The sequence below is a fragment of the Plectrocnemia conspersa genome, unplaced genomic scaffold (assembly GCF_051122295.1).
Source record: "Plectrocnemia conspersa isolate PC_06_02 unplaced genomic scaffold, ASM5112229v1 ptg000003l, whole genome shotgun sequence".
NCBI lineage: Eukaryota > Metazoa > Arthropoda > Insecta > Trichoptera > Polycentropodidae > Plectrocnemia > Plectrocnemia conspersa.
In genome coordinates, this window is record NW_028277167.1 from 269,339 (window position 1) to 297,195 (window position 27,857).

The 27,857-nt window shown below is 32.6% G+C and overlaps 2 protein-coding genes across 5 annotated transcripts in view; both read left to right on the top strand.

Annotated features, from left to right (window-relative positions):
• Positions 1–20,610, top strand: part of LOC148236272 (hexosaminidase D-like) — a 50,297-nt gene extending 29,687 nt beyond the window's left edge. For 3 of the 4 annotated variants that reach the window (XM_088183602.1, XM_088183603.1, XM_088183604.1), the window contains exons 2-7: positions 12,727–13,612; positions 13,858–14,135; positions 15,186–15,398; positions 15,666–15,994; positions 19,227–19,419; positions 19,865–20,610. In XM_088183602.1, the coding sequence (XP_088039728.1) occupies positions 12,755–13,612; positions 13,858–14,135; positions 15,186–15,398; positions 15,666–15,994; positions 19,227–19,419; positions 19,865–19,994 (2,001 nt within the window). In that variant the 5' untranslated portion in view covers positions 12,727–12,754 and the 3' untranslated portion in view covers positions 19,995–20,610. Of the gene's footprint in view, positions 1–4,298; positions 4,471–12,726; positions 13,613–13,857; positions 14,136–15,185; positions 15,399–15,665; positions 15,995–19,226; positions 19,420–19,864 lie in introns of those variants that run through there. The other variant, XM_088183601.1, reaches the window with a different exon arrangement.
• Positions 20,611–21,983: 1,373 nt separating this feature from the next.
• LOC148236273 (uncharacterized) lies at positions 21,984–27,496 on the top strand. Its single transcript, XM_088182770.1, has 5 exons — positions 21,984–22,317; positions 24,586–25,347; positions 26,820–27,034; positions 27,101–27,212; positions 27,274–27,496. Exons 1-5 carry the CDS (start codon positions 22,237–22,239, stop codon positions 27,388–27,390), a joined length of 1,287 nt encoding a protein of 428 aa, XP_088038896.1. The 5' UTR covers positions 21,984–22,236; the 3' UTR covers positions 27,391–27,496.
• Positions 27,497–27,857: the final 361 nt, after the last annotated feature.

A 27,857-nucleotide genomic window follows, 5' to 3' on the forward strand; every position in this document is an offset into this window, starting at 1 on the left:
ACGTGTTTTATGTTATATTATCTTTCTTTATTACATTCAAAAGTGTCGTTTAACGTGACTAACACGCAACAGTTTTAAAATTTTTATTATGTCTAGTCAGGTTTGGTTTTAATAGTAAAATAGGCTTATTTTCAGTTCAGAATTTTAATACGGTTGTGGTCAGAATTTATATTAATTGCTTGTAATTTATATTTAATGGTAATAATACTTTGTTTTTCAAAGATTATTCATTACAGTTCATTGGTCAGTATTTATTAAGAATTTATGTATTTAAATGATATGATCTGTAGTTTAATATTAAAGTTGGTTTATGTTGATAAATAGTCAGCATAGTACATTGTCATTATCAATGTGATTTAGGGCCAACTAGCCAAGCGTGCTATCCGCCGCCGCTCTGCCGTTATTCCCGCTTCGTTCGTTCTGAAACTTCGCGATCATGGGGTGTTCAATGTTCTGACCAAAGTTCGCTCGCTCGCACCTAACCTGTCCAACATAAAATAAATAATTTATTTCCCATTTATATTTTTAAATGTTATAATATTTTTTTAATTCACATGACCCTCCTATTTTTATTCTAATAATTTTATATTTATTCTGACCCTGGATAATTTATTTATGATCAGACTTAACAAAATTCTGACCGAGATTTGATTTTTATTCCGACTCAAAATATATTCGGATATGATTTCACTGAAAACGCCAGTGAAAATATAAATTCACGGTAACATATGTATATTTATTTGCTAATATAGTTTATTTTGTACTATGTTATTAAGCCCTGATTTCACAAGTCCATACTTTCGACGTTCCTGTCGCACCGATAAGTATGGAGTGACTGTGTCAAATGCCTTTTCGATATCAATAAATACCGCGAGCTTGCATTTACTTGAATCAATGCAGTGTTGATTCTTTGCGACCATATTCAAATACTGCAGTTTGTATTGAATCTTTTCATGAAGTCATAAAGTTCTTCTATTAAAAAAAATGTTTTTAAATATGTTTTGGCTTCAATTAATGTCATAGATCTATATATTTATTTAATAAATATATATGTAATTAAAACGGTGCCTTGGTTTGAATGACTAGTGATATAAATTTGAATAGTTCATCGACGATATCTCGGAACGTATCAAATTAGGAACCGCAAAGCTTAAGCTTTATTTTCGACTACACCTCATTACCACAAAAATGCCATTAAATCGTCATGGTCTGCAAAACTTCAGGTGACACTCGGATATCAATCACTCCTGTCTCATTTTTTTGCACATGGATCTTCTTAAACCAAAATGGCAACGTACTGAACACACAAAGGCACTGTTTCGCAAATTGACCGAGTATATGTATAAGAAAAAAACAGTGGTGAATAATTGGACGCGGGATTCTAAGAAGCGACTAATTAAAACGAATCCTTTTAAGGCAGAGCTGGAAATATTCAATTATGAAACCGGAGTTAATTGGCGAAATAAGGCTATTGTCCTGCGAAACTCTTAATTAAGACACACGGTGCTCTATCCAATTTAATCCTCTCCGCCTACAAAGTCTTTTCAACGCTCATATCCAGAGAATGATATTTGTGTTCTATTCTGTCTGTGTCATATCTCCTGTTTTTTCGGCTTTTATTATAGTGACTTTTGTCACACAGTAAATAATATCAATTCTTACACACGCGGTGGAAACGTTGTATTTTAATATTCAGTGCCCAAACGCCACTTTCTTTAACCTTTCCATCCCTAAGCGGGGTACATTTGAACCCCACGATTCTTGCCATTTCAATCAATATCTATCTGAAATTTATTGTAATTTATGAACATTGCGAAAAATATATATTATTAATATTTAAATTGGAATATGGTTACTATGGTACCACATTATCGAGATTTTGATACTCAAAAATTAATGAAATAGTTTTTTTATATTAACAAATAAAATATATCGATAAAGTAGCAGCATCGAACATTATCTATCATCAAGAAAACATTACCTTTATTTAGGTGTTTTTTTTTACGTTCAGGTGACCCTACATAAATTAGACTCGAACGCAACATTCGCTTGGCAAAAACAGGCACGTGTTCCTGAATATTTTTTTCTTTTTTACTACCTCTCCGACGGCAATCTTTCAATACCTTTCCATTATGATTCGAGACACGCGCCACCCGCAGGATCAACATCCCTCGAAAGCGATACTTCCATAACGCTGTCTTCGAATTCTGTTACACTTTCATAGAGTGCGTTAGATGCGTGTGGGGTATGCTTATATTGCTGTCCAAAGGGATTTCTTGCAATTAACCCTTATCTTTCCGGAGTTATGTAATACCCGGTCGAGTTGAATTAAAAACTTTGGTATATCAAACTTGACTCAAAGCTTTAGAAGTATTTTCTTTACTCTTAAATATCTTATTTAATTTTACGCTTGGATTGTCAATAGAAATTATCATAAAAATATAAATCCGATTTTTAGGTTTATAGAAATAAGCATGCTACGCTTAATATATTGTTGAGCTCATTAATTACATACACCTTAAAATCCAAAATAATACGATTCTAAATCTTTTATTGAAATTGACGCACTGAGCGTGAGAAACAAAGCCTTATGTATTAATTCATAAAAGTTCTATGATTAGTGTAACTGCCATAAAACAACGGATTAACGCATGGTGCAGACCGTATGTGACAATAGACGGATACGTCGAGTGTTTTATTTGAGTTGCCTTAAGAACTACAAGTGCCATTGTTTTTACAGGTAACGGTCATAAATTTCAAGGAGTTTGCATACAAAAATGTGTGCAAAATCTGCACAAATGACAAAGCAACTATAGTATAAAATAAATTCCGCTTGAGCTGTCATTTCGATATCATCGTCAAAAAACTTGTACCCACTGAGTTTATTCAAACTGACAAAATAATCGAAAATCAGCTGCTTCTCTCTTCGCGTTAAACCCTAGACTAACTAGAGTTTTGAGTATTGGATCTTTTTGACGCAGAGAAAGGAATTCGCTAATATAATAAGCAAACTGAACGTGAGCGTGATTAAAATTGTTGCACAATAATCATTATTAATAAAATAAAGTAATTTGTAACTCAACCGTGTAATTAATCAGTTAAATTTACGCGAGGAATGTGTGTATATATAAAATGACATAACTGTCAAATAACACATCTTATTTTATACACATTATCGACACGGTTTTGATGTATTACGTAATAAATAATATGTCAAGTTGTCAAAATGTCACATGTCTCGTTTGTGTTTTGTGAACTGCCACTTTAATATTATTTTATTAATAATTGGTACCATTTCTATTGAAAAATATATATAATAAAAAAACTATATAATAAACCTACTAGTGGTTGTGCACTAGAGTTTCTAAATATTCGAGTATACTTACAAAGATATGAAGGATCAAAAAATACAGTTTAAAAATGAATATATGTTCACACACATATATATTGTATAAAAAACAGCTAAAAGGTTTAAGACTATATATATTTTTATTTTAAAAATAATAGAGCATCAAGTGGTATAAGCTTTAAATTAGTACAAAGTTACTCATGCTGCCGGAAAGACCCACTTGGTATTGACATTAAAAATTACTAAAGACAATAATAATTAAACATTATTCATATTGCTTTAAAACAGATAAAAATTCAATTCTGGCCATTGAGAAAGTCCACAGCAGCAAAATAATAACTCGGAAGCATGAGTAATTTCTGTAATTTCGGCATTTACAATGTGTTTTTTAATCGTTATGTTGATTGTTATGGCTTTCTATGGATGCTATATTTTTTACATTGACTACTTGCGTTGTTAAAATATAAAAAATCTTATCTTGATAATACATAACCGTGTTTTTAGATTTGGTCAATTTTTGTTGTTCTTAGAAATTAAAAATTTCAAAATATTCCACTACAAATATTTACAAATATGTCTTAAATTAGTACAATTTAATTAGAGAATAAAATGAGTAGATATTGTATATTATGATTTTTTATTACGGCGTAAAGATACACGGGTAAACTTTTGCACGCGAAAAAGTGAAATATAATACAAATGAAAAAGCACAAGTCCCGCGAGAGAAGCAGTTTGAAATGTTGTATATGTGAAAAGTTTCTTCGCCTATCGACCGCAAAGGGTTAAAGTAATTTTTTTCGGCATTCGAGTCAAAGTTATAAAATATGATCTAATTGTTATTTTTCAAGATCGAGACCTATAACTGTTAAATTATTAATTCGTCGATTTTTTTTATTATTTGTATTGTTCTTCTTCCCCTTTCCTTTCACTTTCTTCCGTCTTTCGTTTCAGTGCCATGTCGCCGGTCGATTAAAGCGGTCGTCTCTTTCCGAACGAATTTACATACATAATTTTCTTCATACGCGTGTGTAATATTGTGCACTTTTCCAAATGAAACACTTCTCTTTTTAAACAATGTTGAATAGATTCTCTGCATAAATGAAGCAATACAAATATTCGAGGTAAAATATTATTTAAAATCATTTTAATAGTTAGCGTGACTTATGCAGGGTTAGAACTGAGCCGATTATATATTATGTAATACTTAAGGCAAACTATTTTACGTTTTAACCCTTCGCGTGCCAAAACGCGTTAAAACTGTTTTCGACATGATATTAATATTTAGGTTCAATACGTATATGAATAAATATTTATATACGATTAAACGATAACATCTAAAGTACATATTTATTAAGAAAGTTTATTTAATTTAGTACCCTTATTAAACTCTACTAATATGAATTTATTATTTCCCCATTATTATTAAATATATATGTTCTTAAAATGCACAGTAGCCAATATTTAATATATTTAAAAAATAACTAAAACTTATTTTTTTGCCTCGTAACAATGAATTATTTATTTTGTAAAATATTGATATAGTAACACTGCCGCGCCGTACAAAGCAATAAAAATGTTTTTATTAACAAATTAATTTTCTGATTTAAAAATATATTTATTACAGCGTTTTACAAACTATGTTCCGCGAAAAAATTGTGTTCCGCGTAAAGTAAATAAGTGTTCCATGAAAAAATATCAATATTATTGAGTGTAAAATCTTACTGTTTTTTATATTTATTTTTGAATCGCTTCCTCACTGCCGAAGATTGCGATCAATTTGTGTTTTTATTTGGTCAGACTAGCGCAATGAGAATCTTCACCTGTTTCTCCTTGCGTTCTCAATTAAATATTCGAAATATTTGACTACTTTTCATCTATATGAATATTTGAATTATTAGAATATTGGTTTATACTATCTTGAATGAAATTTGAAAAATATCTTAGAATGAAACAATGTATATATTTGAGCAACACACGATATATCCGAGTGACTAGTGCCACTTCAAAATCTATGGTCCTTTATGCGCCTTTTTATTGTTTCAAAATGCGAGACTATAAGACACTTCTTCTCAACAAAAATGTTTTTATGCCTTCGTAAAACATCTGTAAATAAAATGTTAATCGGCTGTACCTACTATGGCCAAAATTCGCAGAATTCGTTCGTTGAACGAAACAAAATTTTGCAAAGGTCCACCATTTATTATCGTTTAACGCTTATCTCAAAAACAGGCGTGCGTTGCAATTTTTTGTGAAGTTCGTGTTACGTTTTTTGTATTTGTTGTTTCAAGAGGCAAATTTTTTTTTCCATCAGTTCAATAATTCGATCGCGTTTAGTTTATTTGTAGTTATTTAATTTATATGCAAATCCGCACAAAATAATTACAGATCTAATCTCTATGTATATAAAGTTCGTTCCAAACGTTATCAGCTATTGTATATACAATAAATTAAAAATATTCCATCAAATCCTGGTGACTTGAAAAAGCTGAAATGACGGCCCTGATCAAAAAGTATGTAATAATAAATTAAACATTTTTCATTTGCCACACTCACTGATATTTTATAAAATTTATTAATTAAAATAATAATTATTTTTAATTACAATTAATTGTTTTTTTTTGTACTAATTGGTTAAATAAATTAATATAAGAAAACACCGAGAATTTTTTTGCACATATTCCAATACTTCATCTATTTTGTATTCAATACTATAATAGTTGAAAACTACAAATAATTGAGAACCCTAGTATATTTTTAACATACACATCCAACACCACATTTAGAACGCATTCTTATATGATCCATGTTTCAGACGCATAAAGTCATATGGATAATATTAGGATATATCTTCATCTATCTTTCCAAATTTTTACAAGACGAAACATTGCACTTTACGTCATTGTCACATTTACTTATTAAAGATCCAAGATTCACAAAGTTATTTACTGTCCATTCAATGATCCAAGATTCACAAAGTCCACTGCTTGCATTTGTTTCGTTTTTTTTAGCGTAGGACATCTTTTCTATCGATAATTATTTGCTCTCTTTTTAACGCGGCTTAATATCTCGGCTATTTCGTCAGTAATTCTCGTTATTAATCTCATTGAGCAGACTGCTTAAAATAAATGTAACGTAGTGCAATATAAATATTCTAAACTGTACAAAAAACGATTGTATTGGGATCGCATGCTTCGCGAAGATTGATCTGAGATCTTATTTATTTCGGCTCCGCCTGCCTGTCGCATAAATATTAAAATGTGTGGTTCTACTTATCCTAAAAAATAACCGCAAGTGCTCCTTTAAAATTTATGAAGCGTTCCGTCACATGATAAGTTTGTGGAAATATGTACTAATATTTATACTAAGTAATACATAAAATAGGGTATAACAAAACGCTTCCAAATTGTTTGAATTAAAGATGAATATCGGCTTGGACATTTTCGTTAAAATCGGGTATGTGTTTATGTTTCAATAGAAAGTTGCAAATTTTCAGTATTGATTTTGGATCACTAAACAGAAAGGTGTGTTTGTTATCATCTAAACGCTCACGCCTTGCGAAAGTACTAGACGTACTCGAACCGTATCTAAAGATAGTGACGAATCGAGGCTGTTTATTTTTCTTCTCTCCGTTCGCTGCGCAGTAGTTTCACGAATGAATTAAAATTGCACGTGTAGAGATGTTAGAAATGTTAGAAGATGTCACGTTCGCTCAGGAGACGAAGTGCGGCGAGTGACACGCGAGTGACCACTTATCCCTCTTTCGGTTAATCGTACAAAAGGTCGGAGGGGATGTTAACATCCCCTCCGATTAGGCCAGATTATGCGTTCGCTCTCTGTTCGACGTCATTAGAGTACGAAAATAAAAGTAACCCCAAATAAATTGATACAATGCGAAACGAATTTTTCTTTTCAATTTTTAAAATGAGTATGGGACATATAAATGTAGAAGTAGCTTAGTGTAGATAATGTTTAAACAGACCGTCAAATAAGTAACGCTTTAAAAAATACTATTATTGTTTGCTATTTCATAAATAATTATTATATTATGCTTGCTTTAAATTTTGGTATAAATTATTTGGTGGTATTAATTTTATTCCATTATATACATAAGCTTTAAAATTTGTAACGAAACCATAAATGTATATTTAATAGAATATAATAATGTATGGAAAATTACAAGGGCTTCGTGGGAGGGTTGTAAATTGATCACCAGTGCTAAATTTTTAAGGCTTCTGTCTAGACCAGTGCTACTCAATTGTTAGTCCGCGGAAAACCGCTAGTTCGCGGATTAAATAAAAATAAAATTTACAGTAAAATAAAATACACTGTTAATCGATATTTATCGCGATATAAAAAATAAACAATTTAAATTAGAAAATGTTATCCACTCCCATCTTTATTTCACAGTCTAGATTTTACAAAATCATTGGTTTCCTGTGAAGGGTTTCATGATGAAATTACAATGGAAAAAAATACACACGAAATAAATTTAACATTCTTCAGAACACGTTAAACCCTTTAGTGGTCATATAGAATATCAAAAGCGAAACTAAAAATAATAATATAATTATATAAGGGTGTATCATACTAATTATATCTTAATAAAATCGAAATATTAAAAAAACGACTACTGCCACCCCCCCCCCCTCCCTGGAAAAACTGAAATGACTATAATAATCCAGAAATTCTCGGATTATCCCTAAAAAAGCAGTCGAATCTATCCAGAAAATATTTTTTAAAATATGTCATTACAGTGAAATTATATAGGAATATATTTTCACAAAAAGATATACATTTTTACCAGTGAAAATATAATTTATCTGGTAGATGCTAGTTAAATTATATGCTTTCAACTTTTCCATACGTAGTAATATATACATATACGTACAGTCCGTCCAAGATATGAACGCTCATTGCTACAGTATTGGTGAGAGAATATAATAGGGTGACCATGTGAAATTAAACGTTCAATTAATTTTTCCTATTTTAATTTAATTTGTTGAAGATAATGTAAAATATCACTTTCTTACTTATTTTATTTATTTATATACATATTTAACTCAAAAACATAGCAGTTCTGGAATCACTCTCCAGGTTGAATATCAGTTGAATATAATATTTTTTTTAAATATCAATAGAATATTACAGGAATTGTTTTATTGATTAAAAAATAACACAGCATGACAATAATTTATAATAAAAATATATTATAATTTTCAATTCAATTTCCAACATATGGTCACCCAACCCGTAAAACAGCCCTGATTTATTATTGGTAACTTTCTCCTATCGGTGTAAACTAATTCGCGGAAAACTGTATATGTATGCATGCATGCGTACACGCACCCTTGTTTCCAACACAACGATGATGAGCGTTAACATCTTGGATGGACTATACTTATCATTATTTATTTACCTGCGATGTATAAATGTCACAGTGAATGTGTATTTTTCGGTCCACAAGTCCAAATACATTTTTACCGGTAGATAGCTATATACTAACGAAAATATAATTTAACTGATAGGCAATAGTGAAATTAATTTTACAGTTGCTTAACCGTTCAAACCCAAACCTAACATAATGAAGGTTTTACAAATAATTAGAACTTTTATTAGATCAAGTACAAAATACAAACTAAAACTACTCATCTCTCAAGGATAAATAAGCAGAAGTAAAAGCTTAAACAGATATCGCATCTCGCATATTGCTCTACAGTTTGTCTGCACTGTTTTAAAATAATGATAGCTATATTTACCGATATTTCTATGGACTTATAATATAAGAGGGCTGATCAAAGTATATTCAAATCGAATTTTGGTCAATAGGAGGGCGAAAAAACAATTATCACTTCTCAGAAGGCAAAAATTCACGTCAAAAGTAATAAAATCGTGTCGGCGTCGTCGCAGTGGGAACGCTCGGTAACGAGCGTTTCCACTGCGACGGCGACGGCACGATTTTATTGCTTTTGACGTGGATTTTTGACTTCTGAGAAGTGATAATTGTTTTTTTGCGCTCTCCTATTGGTCAAAATTTGGTTTAGATGTGCTTCCTTTATTCGATTCTCACTTATTGTAAGTCGTAATATTGTTGTAAAAAGTCTTAATGTGAATGCTAGATAACTGAGCATTTCCACTGTGACAGCGCTGGCACCATTTCATTGCTTTTAATGTGCATTCTAAACAGGAATGCCTCCTTGAATTTAGCCAGAAAAATCCACGTCTTTTAATGAAACTTTATGAATTCGAATTATTAAAAAAATGATCACTGATTTGCTAGCTTTTGCCCTCCTGGAAAAAGTTAAAATAACGTCCCTGCATTTGACACTTTGAATACGCATGATTATTGACAGCTGTCTGACTTGACCAACCTGTAAAAAATACATGACATCTCTATTTCAAGGGTTAGCCCAGTGTGAATGGTTTTATGATGAAATTACACATGGAAAGAATTACACACGGAAAAAAATACACGTGATAAAATTACACACAAAGAAGAAATTAATAATTAAATTAATACACAAGGAAACAATTTCACTTTTTGGACTGTAGTAAAAAAATATAATTCCCAGAGCTTTATTGAATAGTGTAATCATTTATTATTACGCGTGAAACTGCCCTCAATATAACTACGAGTTGCTTGCTTATTCATAAGTTATTCATAAACAAGCAAGTTTACCTGGCACGCTATTTTTTCTATATATGTGTATCATATGAATAGTTCAAATTTATGTATAATACTATACATCTTTCATTTCTACGATAGATAATATTTTTTATTATTTTACTTATGTATCATATATTGCGTTGCTATACTCAATTTTTAACATTGTATTGGTAAGAGTTACACGTAGTAACATATATAACATATTTCAATAAAATTAAACTTGATTTAGTTTTTTTTATACATATGCTAGTTCTTGATAAATACAATTTTATAAATTTACAGCTAGTGTCATTTAAAAAAATAGTTAATGTAAGTGAATTTTATACAAATTTATTGAAACTTTGCATGGTAAAAATCAAGTGTAAATGGAATCAGATATACGAATAACAAAAATAAATTACATCACTATCATTAATTCAAATAAAATATTGAGCATCTCCCCCCTATAATTCATGTGAAGAAAATGCCTCAATATTTAAATTTGTAGCAAAAAAATACAATTTTTCTTTTTTTTTGGTGGTCGTCGTTTTTAAGAGAGTCGCCGGCAATGACGCAAACACGAGCGAAACGCGGGAGATTAGCTATAGAAAACATACAGGTAACTCGATTCGAGCTTAGGCGTTCAGTATGCGAGCGACTCGGCCGATACCATATGCGCGTAAACGATAAATTTCGACATAGAGAAATTGTTTGACCGTCCCCACGATACTGACTTTCGAATCAATCGCTGATTTAGTTCTCGGCCGCCAGCGGCTGGTCAACAGCGCGTTATGACTCTAAGCAGGGAAGAAAACCGAGAACAGTTTGTGTTTATTTTTTTTTATTTTTAATTTCACGTATTCATAAATTTAAACTAAGAACGCATTATACAACCCTAATTTACTAAAGTGCACATTTAAATATACAAGACTTAAGTTCGAGAACCTTGCTATTTTTATGTTGAAATGAGGTAACTTTTAAAGTCCTGGACCGATAATCCACGAGAAATGGGATCAATTCCCGCAGCAAAATTAAATTTAAATAAAAAAAATGATAATAATACAGAAACTCTAATTATCTTATAGTTTACTTAGTATTGATTGTGGTAATATAATATAATAATAATAATAAGAGACCGACTGAAACTTTATTTTTAATTTTCATAGACTGAGCAATTGCTTTGCAAATTGATTGATCAATTTTTGTAATTCTATCAAAACACAACTTTATTTAAGATTGCATTAACTGAATGCGTACTTATTTTTTCAAGTTCTTCTTATACATTTTACCATTTTAAGAAGCGTTTTGAAACGAGTTTTAACAATTTGTTTTAAAAAGTTGAATGTATGCGTAGTTTGTAACACGCTGAATTGACAACAAAGATTCTACGGGTTCAGGTCCCCGCAGCAGACTCTAATTTATTTTTGTAAAACCGGACCCATATTGATTATAATTTGTACTATATAATAGTTTATAATTACTTGATTTAATACTGTTTGTATTTAATTGACTTATTTTTCCTACATTTCGGGCGACCACTTACTGGATTTTGGGTTTTAGGTGTTCCAACGGCGATAAATCGCATGAATTGGCGGCCAGTTGCTCCCCCTTAAATTTGTCTAAAAAATGCATGTCATTTAATGAAATAATATATCTCGAAAATATTTTTTTTTAATATATAATTTTACTAAAATTATATCGGTATTTTCACTGGTAGATTTTTACTAGTGGAAATATAATTTATCTGGCAGGTTATTTAATTATATGATTTCATCTTTTCCATATGTAGTAATATAATATACACATTTACATTCTTATCATTATTTATTTACATGCGAGGTATTAATGTTACAGTAAATGTGTATTTTAGAGTAAAGTTATATTTTCACTAGTGAAGTCCAAATACATTTTCACTATTAGATATATATTTATATCAGCGAAAATATAATTAACTAGTAAAATTATATGCTGCTCTAAAATGTCTATGAAACTCAATTCCATTTGTTGTTCAAACCCAAACCTAGTCTAACGACAATTCTAAAACTAATTATAGTCTTAGAACTTTCCAAAATACAAACTAAGCAAACTCATCTCATGTGATGTTTGATGTTACACTATATTTTAAAAATATGATAGCTATCCTTACCGAAATTACTATGGACTTCTGATATGAGATTATTTGTATAAGTATATTCAAACCGAATTTTGGTCAATAGGATATTCTGCGCTTCGACGTAGCTCTCCTGACGACAGGCAAACAAATATTGACGCACGATTGAAACGCCGTCTGATGCGTGCGTGAGAGCGAGTCCTAGCTCTCTCGCTCTGTCACACGCACTTGTGCATCTCGCTCGCACGCGTACAAGCAAATCCATGCGAGAGAAAAAGGGATATATTCAGACGTCTGCGAAATTCTCTGACAAAGCGTGGGCGCGTGAAAGATAATAATAATTATAATAATTTTTATATTTGAGTTAGAGAACTATCATTGTATACTTTCAGAATTAATTACAAATATATTCGACCGATTTTGTCCAACACCGAGAACAACAAACTTTAAATTGGGTCTCGCTAGTTTGGTGAATAAATAAATTTATAGGCCCGACTCCGTTCGGGTTCATTAAACATTTCCCGTTTGTCCCGAAGGATCTTTATCAGATCGTTGTCAAGTTTCGGGACGGCGACGCTACGGTTTCGTTTCCTCCCGTTTTAATCGCCGTTTATTTTGTTTCAGAACGCTCCGAAGCGACGCTAAACGGAGCATGGTGCTGGCTCCGTGCATCTACGCCGGCCGATTGGGCCTCACGGCCTGGAGGAAGAAGTCCACCGTCATCATCGCGGTGCTCCTCCTGGTGTTGATAGTCTTCGGAGTGCACTACAACATCGGACTAGGAATTAATCCAATATCTGATGTGCCTCAGAAAGAATCTCTGATTTCTTCCAATGACATAAGCATAGCTCGTGTCGTATCTTTGGACGACAAGCGCAAAAATCTGGCCGAAGTGGATTCGAATAGTGTCCAATTCGTACAAAACGCTCTAGACAATGCCGCACAAACGGAAATGCCTTCAATTTTAGAAGTCAAAGATCTACAATCGTTAGATCAGCCTTCCAGAGACGAGATAGCTAAGCGCAGAAACGATGGAGAAAACGATCAAGGATCATTCGATAACTATGCGAATCAGGGTTTAAATCAAATGGGCATCCCGTACGTGAATCTTGACACTAAAAATCCTTACGTACCGAATAAGCGTTTGGTACATTTGGATTTGAAAGGCGCTCCTCCGAAAATCAGCTATTTAAAAAGACTATTCCCGCTGTTGAAGACACTCGGAGCTACTGGTCTACTGTTAGAGTACGAAGATATGTTTCCATTCGGCGGCACTTTGTCAGACATAACGGCGCATAACGCTTACACGAAAGAACAGATTACCGAAATACTGCATTCGGCCAGAGATAACGAATTGGAAGTCATACCTTTAGTACAAACTTTCGGTCACATGGAATTTGCTCTGAAGAGAGAAGGATTCGTTCATTTGAGAGAAGTGCCTGAATCTCCACAAGCGTTGTGCCCGAGTCTCAATCAGAGTTTAGACTTTGTAGAAACTATGATAAATCAAGTGAGTATCGATCGTACAACGAAAGTTTTACCACAATGATACGATAACTGTATGGATAAAATTACATGCCATGTATTATTTACAAAAAAGGGATTTTGGAGTAAAAAGTATAATAAAAGTAATTGTAGGGATTCGAATCCAGGTCTTTCGGGCATTTTTTATTTTACCATTGTGATAAAAAAGTGCAGTATCGTTGTAAAGTAGTCCTTGTTTAGAATAATCTATCAATTTTATTTATGTTTTAGGTGTTGGAGCTACACGAAGATGCTAAATTTGTCCATGTTGGATGCGACGAAGTCTTCCAAATGGGAGCTTGTTCGCGCTGCAGACGAGCCGCTCGCGATCAACTCTTCTTGAGGCACGTATCGGCCGTAGCGGAACGAGTCGCTCGTAGATGGCCCCAAATCAGACCCATAGTCTGGGACGATATGCTGCGCCACGTTCCTCAAAGAGATCTGATCGATTCGGGTATAGGATTGAGAGTGGATCCTATGGTATGGGTGTACGCCGAAGACATCTATAGGTAAGATATATAATTTGTATGTAAAAATAAGACTCCATTTCAGATCTATAAGTGTACATTATGATATTTTGTATATGATACGTAGTATTTATATTAAATTCGTTCTATATAAAAATCATTTTGTCATAGTCGCGCAAAATAATTTTCAAGCGTTTTTATCGTAAAAACGCTTGAAAGGGCTCACCCATCCCAATATATTCTTGACAGCAAAAATGTGTTTCTACTATGAGTCAAAGGATTAACCGAAACTTTATGAAGTGCCAATCATTGTCAACTCTCGCGGATTTGAAAGCATCATAAAATTTTGAATGAAAATTTTATAATCTTCTATTTATGAATCACCTAATTGTATAAGCAGAATTTTCTCTTTCCAAAAGTTAAAAATAAATATTTTTTGTTACTTCTAAATCGATAATAAATATTAATAACCTAATCGTAATTGATATCAAAATTTCATTGGAGTATTGAAAAAAGTTTTTTTACATCTCTTGCTAGAGAGTTAGTTATCCATCAACCGATAGATAACAATCGATCAATACTTAACGATCATAAATCGTTGACGGTAAATATTAACAATATATTTAAATGTCGTTTTTTTGTGTACGACCATCCCCCGAGTATGCCGTGTGTATTTTAAGCAATACTCCCACTTTTTTTTTGTTAAACGGCAAATGTTTGAGGATGCCGAAACGTAATGTGTCTTAAAACTTACATTGTGAAACAATACTATCGGATTATTAAATAGGGTTTTGCAAAATAGAAGAATAGCTGAAGAATTTTGAATCTTGAAAATTATGTGAGAATCAAGTATTATATTGAAGTTAAAATAACCGGATACACTTAAAAAATAACAGGGTACTCCACCATACAAATTAATTTAGAAAATATATTCTATATATCTCTTTTAATAAATATATTATGTACTGCTAATTAACTTTATTTAAATTTTGTAAAGAGAACATCCAAAAAAATATACTTATTATCAATAATTGATAAATTATAAATAAAAAAATTATATTAATTATATATCTTTATCGATTATTGTTACAGATTCGTTCCTACACACGTTTGGGATAAATATTCTTCAGTATTCTCGACAGTATGGAGCGCTTCTGCTTTCAAAGGCGCTTTCGGTGAAACTGAATACGTACCAAATGCTAAAAGACACCTCGAAAACAACCTGAGGTGGTTAGAAGTGATGACGGAAGAAGGACCCAAATTTAAGAACGGATTCGCTGGAATCGTACTCACGGGATGGCAGAGGTATTTTATTATATGAAGTCGATGCTTCATAAAAAGCAATAATTACACTAATATGTTATAACAAAAAATAATACGTACCTAAGTATAAAATATAATAAAAGTAAAAAAAAAATAAAATGTAATCAGAAGCTTTTTTGTAAGAAATTCAATATTAAGGTATACTTTGGCAAAAGCCTTTTCAATATCAATATAGATTGGAACTGATGTTTTGCATCCAAGTTAAATTCGTCGGTATTAACAAATTATAATTAGTTATTTGAATTTCAGGTACGATCATTTTGCAGTCCTATGTGAACTACTTCCTGCCGCTATACCGTCTTTGGCGATATCGTTAACGGCAGCATCACGCGGTCATTTTGACGCATCTATGTCCGACGCGGTTGGAGCCGCTCTGGGATGTCCGGCGCCGTCTCCGCCGCACACGAGACTGCGGCCTCCGACGCAACCTTTGATTTCTCTGAACACTGATCCTCACATGTGGGACAAGTTCGGAAGGTGTTTCTTTCCGGGAAACTCGTTCTTTAAGCTGACGTACAGATTGCACGTGGCAGAATCGGAGGTTAAGGAGTTTTTGGACGAGACTAGTAGACGGAAAGGTGAATATGTTTTTTTTAATTTTTAATTTTAAAGCTCCGCAAAACTAGTGTATACCCGAATAGCCTCAGTGTCTCAAGCGTGCAGAGATGCAAGCGTCCGAATGCGTTTGAGGCTTTAGAACTAAAGATCAACCTCTATGTAAACCGTACTCATCGATGTTACAGTAAAGTGGCCAGACTTCCCTTAAAAATGTTGTCCTCCTTAACAAAATTTCTATAAAGACCTTTTTTTGAGCTTCCGTATCAATTTTTTCTCCTCAAAAATTTTTCAGAGATGGCCTTTGAACAAAATTTTCGAAATGACCATTTTTTTCTACCGTAGCAATTTATCTTTCTCAAACAAAAATTTATTGATTTATAATTTCACTGGTCGATATCTAGTGACGTCATTTCAGCTTTTTCAGAAGGGGGGGTAAAAGTTGGCCAGTTAGAAATCGCTTTTTTTTTTAAATATTTCGAATTTATTAAGACTTGTATTTAATTAATTGACATGCATTTTTCTGAACAAATTAAAGGGGGGGGGGGCAAATGCCCCTATCTGCTCCCCCTAAATAAAGACTGTAACAATATTACGATCTACAGTAAATAAGAATCGAATGAAAGACATCTAAACTGAATTTTAACCAATAGGAGAGTACAAAAAACAATTATCCCTTCTCAAGTCAAAAATCTACGTCAAAAGCAATAAAATCGTGCCGTCGCCGTCGAAATGCAGACGCTCGTTACCGAGCATTCCCACTGCGACAATACTCTCATATCAGAAGTCAGTAGTAATATTGGTAAGGATAGCTATCGTATTTTTAAAATATAGTGTAATATCCAAGTGTTGTCATCAAACATAGTTTGTATTTTGAACCTAATGAAAGTTCTAAAACTTTTAATTTTAGAACTTTCATTAGGTTAAGTTTGGGTTTGAACGGAAAATGGACGTTCTGCAACTGTCAAATTAAGTTTCATAGACATTTTAGAGGTGCATATAATTTCACTAGCACCTATAAGTTTAATTATATTTTCGTTGGTAGAAATATATACTTCCAGTCAAAAAGACCAAAACATGCAATGATGTTCATGTCACGAATTCACCCTTATTTCTTGTAAATAATATAAAAATATACCAAATTAAAGAATGAAATATTATTTATATTTACCACAATAATATTATTGTATTATTAACAATAATAATCGCTCCTTCTTATTCAAAGTGTCATAAATGCAGACAAAAGTGGTTTAGATGTTAATTATACATCAGTGAAGGCTTAATGACCCATTTAATTTTTTTCTCCACACTTTTATTGACATGCATTCTATAAAAGCCGTAATCTGGAGAGTGTTTGTTTCGATTTTGATTTAGTTTCATTCAAACCATTGAACCTTTTACAAGCATTGCTTTTGCTGACATTCAAATCTAAATTCTTTTACTCTAATGGGGTGTAAAAATAATCTGACACTTGAAAAAAGAGCTTCAATCATTACTTTTCATATGGAGAGCAAAACTCAACGTTGCATTGCTCAAAAATGAAATATTTAAAAGACTATATATAAGACTAGAAATTTTCTCCCTATTGAAAAATAACCGTATTGAAAATATTTCATTGTCAACTTTGCAACGTCGATTATGAGAAGCAATTCTTGGAGGATGCATTGTTGCTAAAAAACATTTGCTACGCCGAGGAAATAAAAAGAAAATGCATGAGTGGGTCATAAAGCATAGAAATTGGACAATTGAAGATTGATGCAAAGTGCTATGGTATGCTGAATCTAATTTCGAATTGTTTTGATCAAAACATAAAACATTTGTTAGACGCACAGTCAGCGAAAAAATGAGTCCTAACTGTAAAGCAAAGCGGTGGTTCAGTCATGGTGTGCGATTGTTTCTCAGCAGCAGGAGCTGGAAACCTGGTAAAAATAGATGGTATTTTAAAAAAAGAGTATTATAAGACCATTTTAGAAAAGCAAGATGTTCCTATGGGTAAATGTTTGATTGGACCAGGTTTTGTATTCCAACAGGACAAGGATTCCAAACATGCTCTTAAATTATTTATAAACAAAAGAAGACGAAGGATTATTAAAAAATATGATCCCCACTTCTAGGAGTAGGGGGTTGCTTTGAAAGTTCGCTGTTGGTAGAAGAACGTTGCAGGTGTCACTCGTCATGTCTGACGCGCCAGAGAAAACCATAATAAAAAAGATAAATCGTGGCAGAAAACGAAAAATTAATGCTCCCGAATGGAACGATAACACCAGGAAACAAATGAAGAATAGTGGGAATGAAAACGGCTTCATAAGAGGTTTGTTGAAATAAGTCGATAAACCAACATGTATTGTATTCACGATTTAACTTCTCTCAGTTACCAACTTGTAAAAGTTATTTGGATTGCTCAAAATTAACACTCAATGCAATGGTAACTGCATTTGAAAATTTTTATTCGATGACATCCAATGAGCAAACTGATTATTTAGCTTCCTTAATGGAGCTGTCTGAACCAGTCGTAAAAGTCAAATATCACATTATATTTAACGGGAACAGAATATGATTTTGTCTAAAAACAATGATAAAAACACGTTTAAGGATACGGGACGAAGATTGCAGACGATCTACGAAAAATTAAAAAATGATGTCGATCTATAAACAAGCATGGGACATGTTCGAATCGTGAATACAGAATTGAAGAATCTGAAAAACAAACAATCAGGGATCATATTAGAGGCTTCCCTTCAGAAATAACACATTATAGCAGAATTATCATATAATATGTATCTTCTACTTCGTAGTTTTACTACTTCGATTTCATTAAAATTCATAGTATTTCATTAAATGACGCAATTTTCTGCCCTGCCCCTCACAAATGACGTCCCTGTTGATATCAGTGAAAATGTATTATGCATACGTTTGAAACATTACGGCCTTAACAGGTGATGTGTCGCCCTACAATATGTTTTAAAAATAAATAAATATAATTAAAAATAAAACAAATTCTAAACTGTCATTGAAACTCAATTTGCCAAACCTAACCTAAACGAATTAAACGAAACCAACTTGACCTAAGGAAAATTCTAAAAGTATAGTTTCATAACCTTTATTAGGTCAAGTTAAGTTTGGTTAATAGTAGAAATACATATATACCGATAAAAATGTATTTGGGTATGATTTCATTGAAAAGCCAATGAAAATATAATTTCACTGGTAGTATACATTCACAGTAACATGTATATATCTTTTGTTATGTTTCAGGTTGGATGACACCTTATAATATACGTCACAACTATTCAGCTCCTTTGCGAATCAGCGAGCTGACTGGCGATTTGCCGCGGTTGCTGAGGGGACTGTCTTCCTTAGCCCGTGCGGCGGTCGACGCACTCAACGACGTCTGTGATATTTATACCATCGCCGAATGGGTGGAGCAAAGGATATATCCTGATATTATGTAATTATACAATTTATTAACATAATATTCTTTTTAGAATAAATTAATTGTTTTAAGCCAACTGATATTACCTACTCTTTATATGATTCTCTTTATATATATTAAGTTTACTATAAAATATTCTGCATTTTAGCGAAAGATTAGAGCTTTAATGGATGGTTATTCACTTGTTGATTATTTTTTTTTTAAACATATTAATTTTTTAAAACATATTAATTAATTATTAATTTTTAATTCGTAAAGATTTTTGTACTAGCATCATTTATCAGCAAAGCAAGTATTTTATATTTATTTTTAGAAAGCGATACTGATGTGTAAAGATAAATAACAGGCAAATCATCAATAAATCGCTGGCGTTTAAAGGGTTAAAAATTTGAATGGCCCATTATTTGAATAAGTGTCAATTAAAATAAAATAAAGTATTTTTTTTAAATTTATTTTGCAGAGCTTTAGAAAAAGTACAAGGCGAATCCCAGGCTTTGCTAAACAGAAAGACTTGGGAGCGCAGACCTCTACCTCCGCTGGAAGACCTTCGAAGATTCGGAGTCATGTCGTCCGAGACGGACAAGCATTAAAATCCTTTTTAATGTACATACATATTTGTTCCTATTGAGACTGTTATATACGTTTTGTACATACTCTTCTCTTTTTATTAGCAATTTTATAATCGAGGTTGAGTAACGACTTTTTTGCTAGGAACCTATTTGCAACGTTACGATTTGTTTGTAATAGTTTTTTGTACCAAAATACTAATGTAAGACTGACTATAAACTTAAAGAGTTTCGACGATCTGTAAATATTTAGCGTTGTGAGGGACTCGAATATGTGTGTTATCGACGTGCATATATTCTTTTTCATATTTTATAATAATTATACGCGGGTGATCCGAAAGTTGCTTTTACGTTTTAAACTTTATATAAAAAATTCACAAACGATATCAGTAAATTATACCTAAGCATTTTATTTAAGGATAATAATCATTAATTTCGGTCAAATTGTAGCTATATTCACAAATCATTACAAAGTTTTGAAAGCGACTTATTTATTTCTAAACATATTTTAGTATAAACATATCAGTGGCGGTGCGTTAGATAATAATACAACAGTAAAAATCGTATTTAATGCAAACAGGAAATCGTTGTTAATTATAGGCGTAATGAACACAAACAAAACAACACCTGATTACAAAAATTAAACCTTTTAAATTTACCCAAAATTTAACTGTCAAATAAAATCAAAATAGCATGAATATATTTCGCTTCCGAGCACAACATATATATTGTTTTGCTTAAAAGCAAACGATCAAAGGAAAAAGACAGAGTATACTATCGGTCAGTAGATTTAATAACATAAATTGATTATTCTCTAATATCATTGTGACCGAGCTAAGGTTCAATTTAAATTTGAATATAAGATAAAGACACTGGACAAAACGATCTACTTATTTTTTTACAGTTGTTAAATAATTAAATATTAATTTGGGAAATAAAATAAAGAAAGCGGAGCTTCCGCAGCATCTAAAGATGCACCGCCGCTAATACTTATTATCAACTAATAGCAGTTAAGAAAGTCATCGCAAGCATTAACATTTTTTCTGAAATTAGATGGTGTCAATTTTTCGATAATTCTAATACATTTTAATACTTCTTAAGCGAGGGGTAATAATACAAATAATATAGTAATTCAATTAGTAAACAGTAAAGTGACTTACGGAACATCTGTATTGATGATCAAAATCAAGTTTGTACAAAATATATTAAATAGTGCATTTGTAAATATTATTATTATTACGTCGTGTAATTTATTGCAATCGTATTTATATATAAAATTTTGTACTTATTTATTATTATTATTATTATTTTTTAGTATCATGATAAAATAAATAAAAGACAATACTTTCCACGTACTTAATTTATATGAGATTTTGGTTGTATTTTAAAATAGCACTGTACAACAATTTTGCGTTATTTTTGCTACAAAGATAAAAACTGAAAGCGGACTTTAAATATCACTATAATAACAAAAAGTATATTTTTGTGTAAAAATACCAGACAATTTTTTTTGTGGTGATTTTAATATCAAAAATTAAATTTTTCTATTTTAAAAAATTATATTTAAAATAAAAAAAACAATAACTTTAATGTACGAGTCAAAAAAAGTACCAGCCATTAAAATCTAATATAATAAATCTTAAATGCGGTTCGAAATGATTTATTGTTTTTTGTACCAAAAATATTGAATAACATTAAATTTTGCAAAATATTTTAAAAATAATATTAATTTAAAAATTGGTATATTTTATTTTAAAAATATCCAAACTTGCTATCTTTGTGGCAAAAATTTTATTGTACAGCCTAATGATGTTATTATTAGTTAATAAATTGTTTACTTACCGCTGTGATTAAAACAATGTTTGTTTTTCCCGACTGATTCTGTTGTGTTACGATGTTAGTACAGTTTGTACTACTAGATGCGTTTCTTTCCGTAGAAATAAAATAATTTTCCATAAGCGAGCTTCGTTTGATTGGGGATCCTCTTTGAAGTGCCGACGCACATCCTACGCTGATGAAAAACGACGTCGGTGATTTAAGTGCACGTATCTGAATTGCATTTGGAAATTACGAGGGAGGTCCGACATAACGGCCGCTAAATTAATCACTTAGTTCCCCACAGGATAAATTGTCATTGTTTCGAATTAAGGTCCACCTTCGGTTATGATTTAGTACGGCGCGGCGCTCGGCTATGTTGTGCGACAGCGAAAACGGTACACTCTGTGACGTTTTAAGTCCGTATAAATTTTCCTCGGATTAGTCGACCATGGCGTCAAATATATCCTTGGAGTTTCTGCAAGAGCTGATGAACGAAGAAGACCCCAAAGTCAAGTTGACATCATATCAGGTATTGCAAATATCATTTCGACCACGTCATGAACGGGCATTAAAATTCACCAAAAAACTGATGGTATTATGACATGCAAATAAGAATAATGACTAATGTTATACATATACATATGTATATACAAATTTAATTTTAATGTATGTCTGAGACTTGAACGTTCGAACCGTTTAGGTATCGCTGGTGTACCGTCAGAGTAGAACGTACTCGAATATTACATATTAATACTTTTATATGCATGTATAGTACTAATTTATTTTATGAATATATAGTACTAACACTAAATGTGCTACGCTCTAGCTATTAGAGAGGAGAATAATTATTTATAATTAGTAACTCTGATTTTTTAGATACGATAGAAAATTGAGAAACATTTGGATTCATGTGTTATTTGAACCTGCGACTTTCAATTTATCCTATATAAGCAAGGGCTCTCATCACTGCTCTGTTGTGTCGGTCTTAAATCAATCTACTGTTATAATACATATCATTTTTTCATTTACTGACTGACTGCGCATAATTGCCTCTATAATTAAACTATAGCAACTTAATGATATAATGTTTGAGGTTATTATATTTATTAGGAAATGAAATTTATTAATCAATATGCTTTACAATATTTTTAAATATTAAAAGACAATGATCTCCATCATGATTGTTTGTTCCTCATATTAAGTTGATAATGCTCACATAAAAATGAAGGTGAATGTAAGTAATTATATTGTTTTACTATTTTTATATGTAGTAATCTGGTGCTTATTTATGTAATTCTAAACCAAGTCTACATTTTGATTTTACTATTAGTTTATTAATAATAAAGTACGAAATATTGTATTTATGTATATAGCGTGCTCAATATATTTTGACAGCTTATTATCGTTTCAATCAATCAGTAAAACCACTTCGTTCGATTTTATCTGCTGAAATATACATTAGAAATAAGTCCATTTAAAAATTACAGCTGTGGGTTTTAAATACGTTGGTAAATAACAAATAAGTTTTTTTTAAAAACTAATATTTCGTACTTGTTTAAGACACTTTTCATTAAAACTTAAAATCTAACAATAGAGGCGCAGGGCTTTTTGGTGAAGCGGCATTTAACGCTGTCGATTCTATATATAGGTAGGTTTAGTTTTAACGATGCAGCTCTAAGAGCTGCAGTCTCTGGTGGCGCTGATAGACGTTCCTTTTCAGATTGTGCCTTATGCGATGGGCTCGATTGGCCAAGGGCGAAGCCCCAAAGGGTGGGACTTCTGCGTACCTAGAATTTCATTTTTTCGTCCATGTGGCCGCCACACATACAATAAAGTAGTAAAAATAAAAAGCTTAAACCGATATGCTTAAAACTGTCAAAAAACTTTTAGCAAATTTTACTAATACATCGTTAACACTGGTGACAAAACAAGATAGTGTTTTAACGACGGCAAAAAGGATATTCATTTTTAAAATGGGACACCACCGTGAGAATTTTTTTCAGATTATGTCAAAGTACGCGTCATAATTCAAAAATATTAAAAGTATCCGTCGCAAACGCACTGAGAAAGAGAGGCAATGGCAATCCGTTTCAAAATAACTACCCAGCATTTTTAATTGGCCATTACTACGAACGGAGCAGAAAACACAATGTAATGGAAGAAGTTTTGTGTCAATGTACAATGATTACTTTGTCAGACACTCCGGAGATTTTCTTTGACACGTCTACTGACATTCATAATTAAACATAAAGTTATTGGAATCAGAGTTCCCTAACTTGGACTCACTAATTTCTTATAAACTTCGACCAAGAGGAGGCTGACTAAATTTAGAACAATGAAGATCGCCAAAGCCGCCGCTTCTCTCTTCGCATCCGGAATCCTGAGTTGCACAAGTTTCGTAGATGCTCGGAGCTTACGACGCAGCAACGGAAAGCTTCACGTATAACTATCATATAAATTGTACGTGACGAACTCAACTATCTGCGCAAAAGATTTTAGATTTAAAATTTGCTTAAATTTTAACATATTCAATCATGAAAGTGTAGGGGCCATTTATATATATTTATTTATTTTGGTTTTATTATGGCCAAAACATGGCGGCACTCTGGTAACATTGACGTGACGTAGGCACATTCTCTAGGCGACTTTGGCCGGTGCGTGCATTGTGCACCGTTCAGATATAATTTCAGTTATTGGCAAAAATATTGTATAGTGTCAATATTAAAATAAAATATTAAAATTACATGCTTTGTAAAAAACGTGCAAATTTACTAATGATTTGTTTTGTTGGAATTAGTTGGCGCCCGGTTCCGGGAGGGGAGACAATTACACTGCTATGCTTTACCGGATATACGTAGAAGGAACGAAACGCTCAGATGGAGAAGAGGAGAAACCGTGGCAGAGATCCATAATATACAAATGCTTGCCGGACAGCATCGCGAGAAGAGAGGCGTTCAAAAGCGACGCTCTCTTCTGCAACGAAGTGGCCTTCTACACCAAGATCGTTCCGGCTCTTTTGCGGTTCCAAAAAGAGCGTATCGAGGACGAGAGCAAAGCTTTCTCCGCCGTTCCCCGCTGCTACATGGCGAGGAACGACGTGCTCGTCCTCGAAGACTTGCACTGCAGGGGATTCAGCATGGCCGACAGGAAGCTGGGTTTGAGTACGAAGCAGTGTGCGGCCGTTCTCAAGGAGCTGGCGGGTCTACACGCCCTGTCCTTGGCCATGAAGCATCAGAGGAGAGACGAATTTCACGAGTTGCTTAACTCGCAGGACGGTATATCCGAAGGTCTGTTCGACGTCGACAACGAAGAGTGGTATCGTGGTTATTACAGGCAAGCAGCGAGGAACGCTCTGGCCATGGTTGAGGAAGCACTGCCATCTGAAGAAGACGGCTCTAAGTATTTGAGCAAGTTTAGGGAGTTCGTCGGCGACGGAACGTTCTTCACCAAGATGGTTTCGTTGGTGTCTCCGCAAGAACCGTTGGCCGTGTTCTGCCACGGAGACTGTTGGACCAACAATATATTATTCAGATACTCAGACGAAGGCGAAATTATCGAGGTAACTGTTATTATTTTAGTTATTACTAATTCTAGCTTTTTAATAGCACGAGAAGGAGAGAAAAAATATTTGCAAGATTAAGTTATTAATGAATAATTTTCATTATTTTATTTTAATTAATTTTAAAATGTAATATCATAATCCTTATAATGAATGGAACATTTATTATTTATTAAAAATCAGGAAACATCAGTTAACTTATTTAATTAATTAGATTTTCATTTTATCCGGCAAATACGTATGAAATTTATCTTTTTAATATCTCTGTAAATATAAATAATAAATAAATCATTGGCGATCAATAAATTGTAAAATTGGTGAGCTTTCCGTTCGACGAATTGCGGCTGCGACAAATTTACTAGTCAATGAACTTTCCGGCCGGTGAACTTTCCGGACATCGTATAATTGGTCATATATGTCGGCAACTTAAATCGTAATTTGCCCTTCTTGTTTATTATGTTTCCAAAAATAAAAATACAACACGAAGACGGTAATATAAAACAATAAAGGATCAGCGTAAAAAATATTTTTAGAAGTACCTGAATGTAAGGAAGATTGTTTTAACGCTTCTTATTTTTTTAAACACGAAATATTCATAAATAGTAATGTTTATTATATTAAAAAAAAATGAAGACGACAATAGTTACTACATTTTCATTCAATATCTTCAACAAAAATGTTCCGATTCTTGAATTCCGACATAGATTACACCGACTTTTTTAGAACCGATAGATTTTGTCACCGCCTTCGAAAACACCGTGGAACGACGCAGACGAAAACCGAGCATATATCCCTCGACCGGTACAACGATAAAAAAAAAGCTACCGATAAACCGCAATGCGCTATCGACGAAGAATCAATTTAAAAGAAGAATAATTGATCCGTTACCAATAACAATTAAGCAAGAAGTATGATAATACTGTGAAAAACAGCATAATTTGTAAATTAAAAAAAGGAGCCAGTGCTAATGAATTAGATGTAAATATAATTAAAGAGACTTGGGAAATACTATTAATAAAATTACATTATTTAGTAATTAAGCACTCTCCAAATGAGAAATACCTAATAATTTGAAGATTGCTGGTATTATACCTATACCTAAAATAAAAAATAGTTACACGGTTGAGGAATTGAGAAAAATTAACACGTTGACTTGTATAGAAAAGGTGATGGAAGAAGTAGTAATCAAACAATTAAAGTATTTTATTATTTATCAAAACATTATACGTAAACAACAATCAGGATTCAGAGAAAAACATTCCACTGAGACTGCATTAGAAGTAGTTATAAATGCTTGTAATGCCACGCAAAATAATACTGATTGATATAATTTAATAATAATAATATCACGCAAAAAATACTGATTGATATAATTTAAGTTTAATCGTGCTTAATAATATATCTTTTTTCTTGTTAATTAATCTTAAGATTAAGATAATACGATATTATCGAATTATTTTATTATTATATAGGTTTGCTTGATTGATTTTCAATTGGTCCGATACGGCTCGCCAGCTCTAGATTTGGCTAATCTGATCTATTGTTGCACTTCGAGGGATCAAAGGACGGAACACTTGCCGAACCTGCTGGAACTCTATCATGACACGTTGTACAATAGAATTGTAGAGCTGACTCCCGAAGGCGTGCAGCCGAACGAGACCTTCGGAAAAGAAAAACTCTGGGACATGTACGACGTTCGTATTGTGAGATACGCAATTATTTCATAGTGATTATTTATTATTCGAACGATTAGGATCAACGAAGAGTTTCACAGATGCGGTAAATTCGGCCTAGGCTTAGCGTTGGATATGATACCGATATCGACCTGCGACGGCGATCAAGCTCCGGACCTTTATCAAGATAAGGTATATTTAATTATGCACACATAACGTCGAGATGTTTCCGATTCACCTTTTTACTTCGTAGGATTCGGACGCGAGCGAGCCGCAGCCTGAAATAATTCCGGTGTGGACTTCCAACGAGACTTGTCGCAGGAAAATGGCAGATCTCGTTCGAGAGCTGGTCGATAAAGGCGATCTATGATGCGAATCGTTAATATTTAGTTGAATTTGCCATTGTTTTATTTAATATATTTTAATGCATGATCTAAATATATGTAATAGTTGCAAATAAAAATACGAAGAGTGCATATTGTTATATTATTTGAGAAGTAGTAATGAAGTTTGAACAATAACCATATAAGTTTTCTTCGAAAAACTGTATAACATTACGAACTCTTTTTGGTACTTCACGAATGAAAATACATAAATTATGCACCAGGGGTCACAGAGAAGAAACTATGCGGAACTGACCGATGAAGTCCTTCTGGACTACATCCGCAGATAAGGCTCCACTCGGTCGTCACTCTCATCTGGTTGCTGATGAGGCAGTGGTGTACTTCTGTAAAAGTAAATACTGGAATACCTCTAGAGTATTTAATAAGATTTCAGTGTATATAAACCCTTGTTATTTTGCTTGATGTGTTGTGCTGTGTGTTATTTAAAACTGTG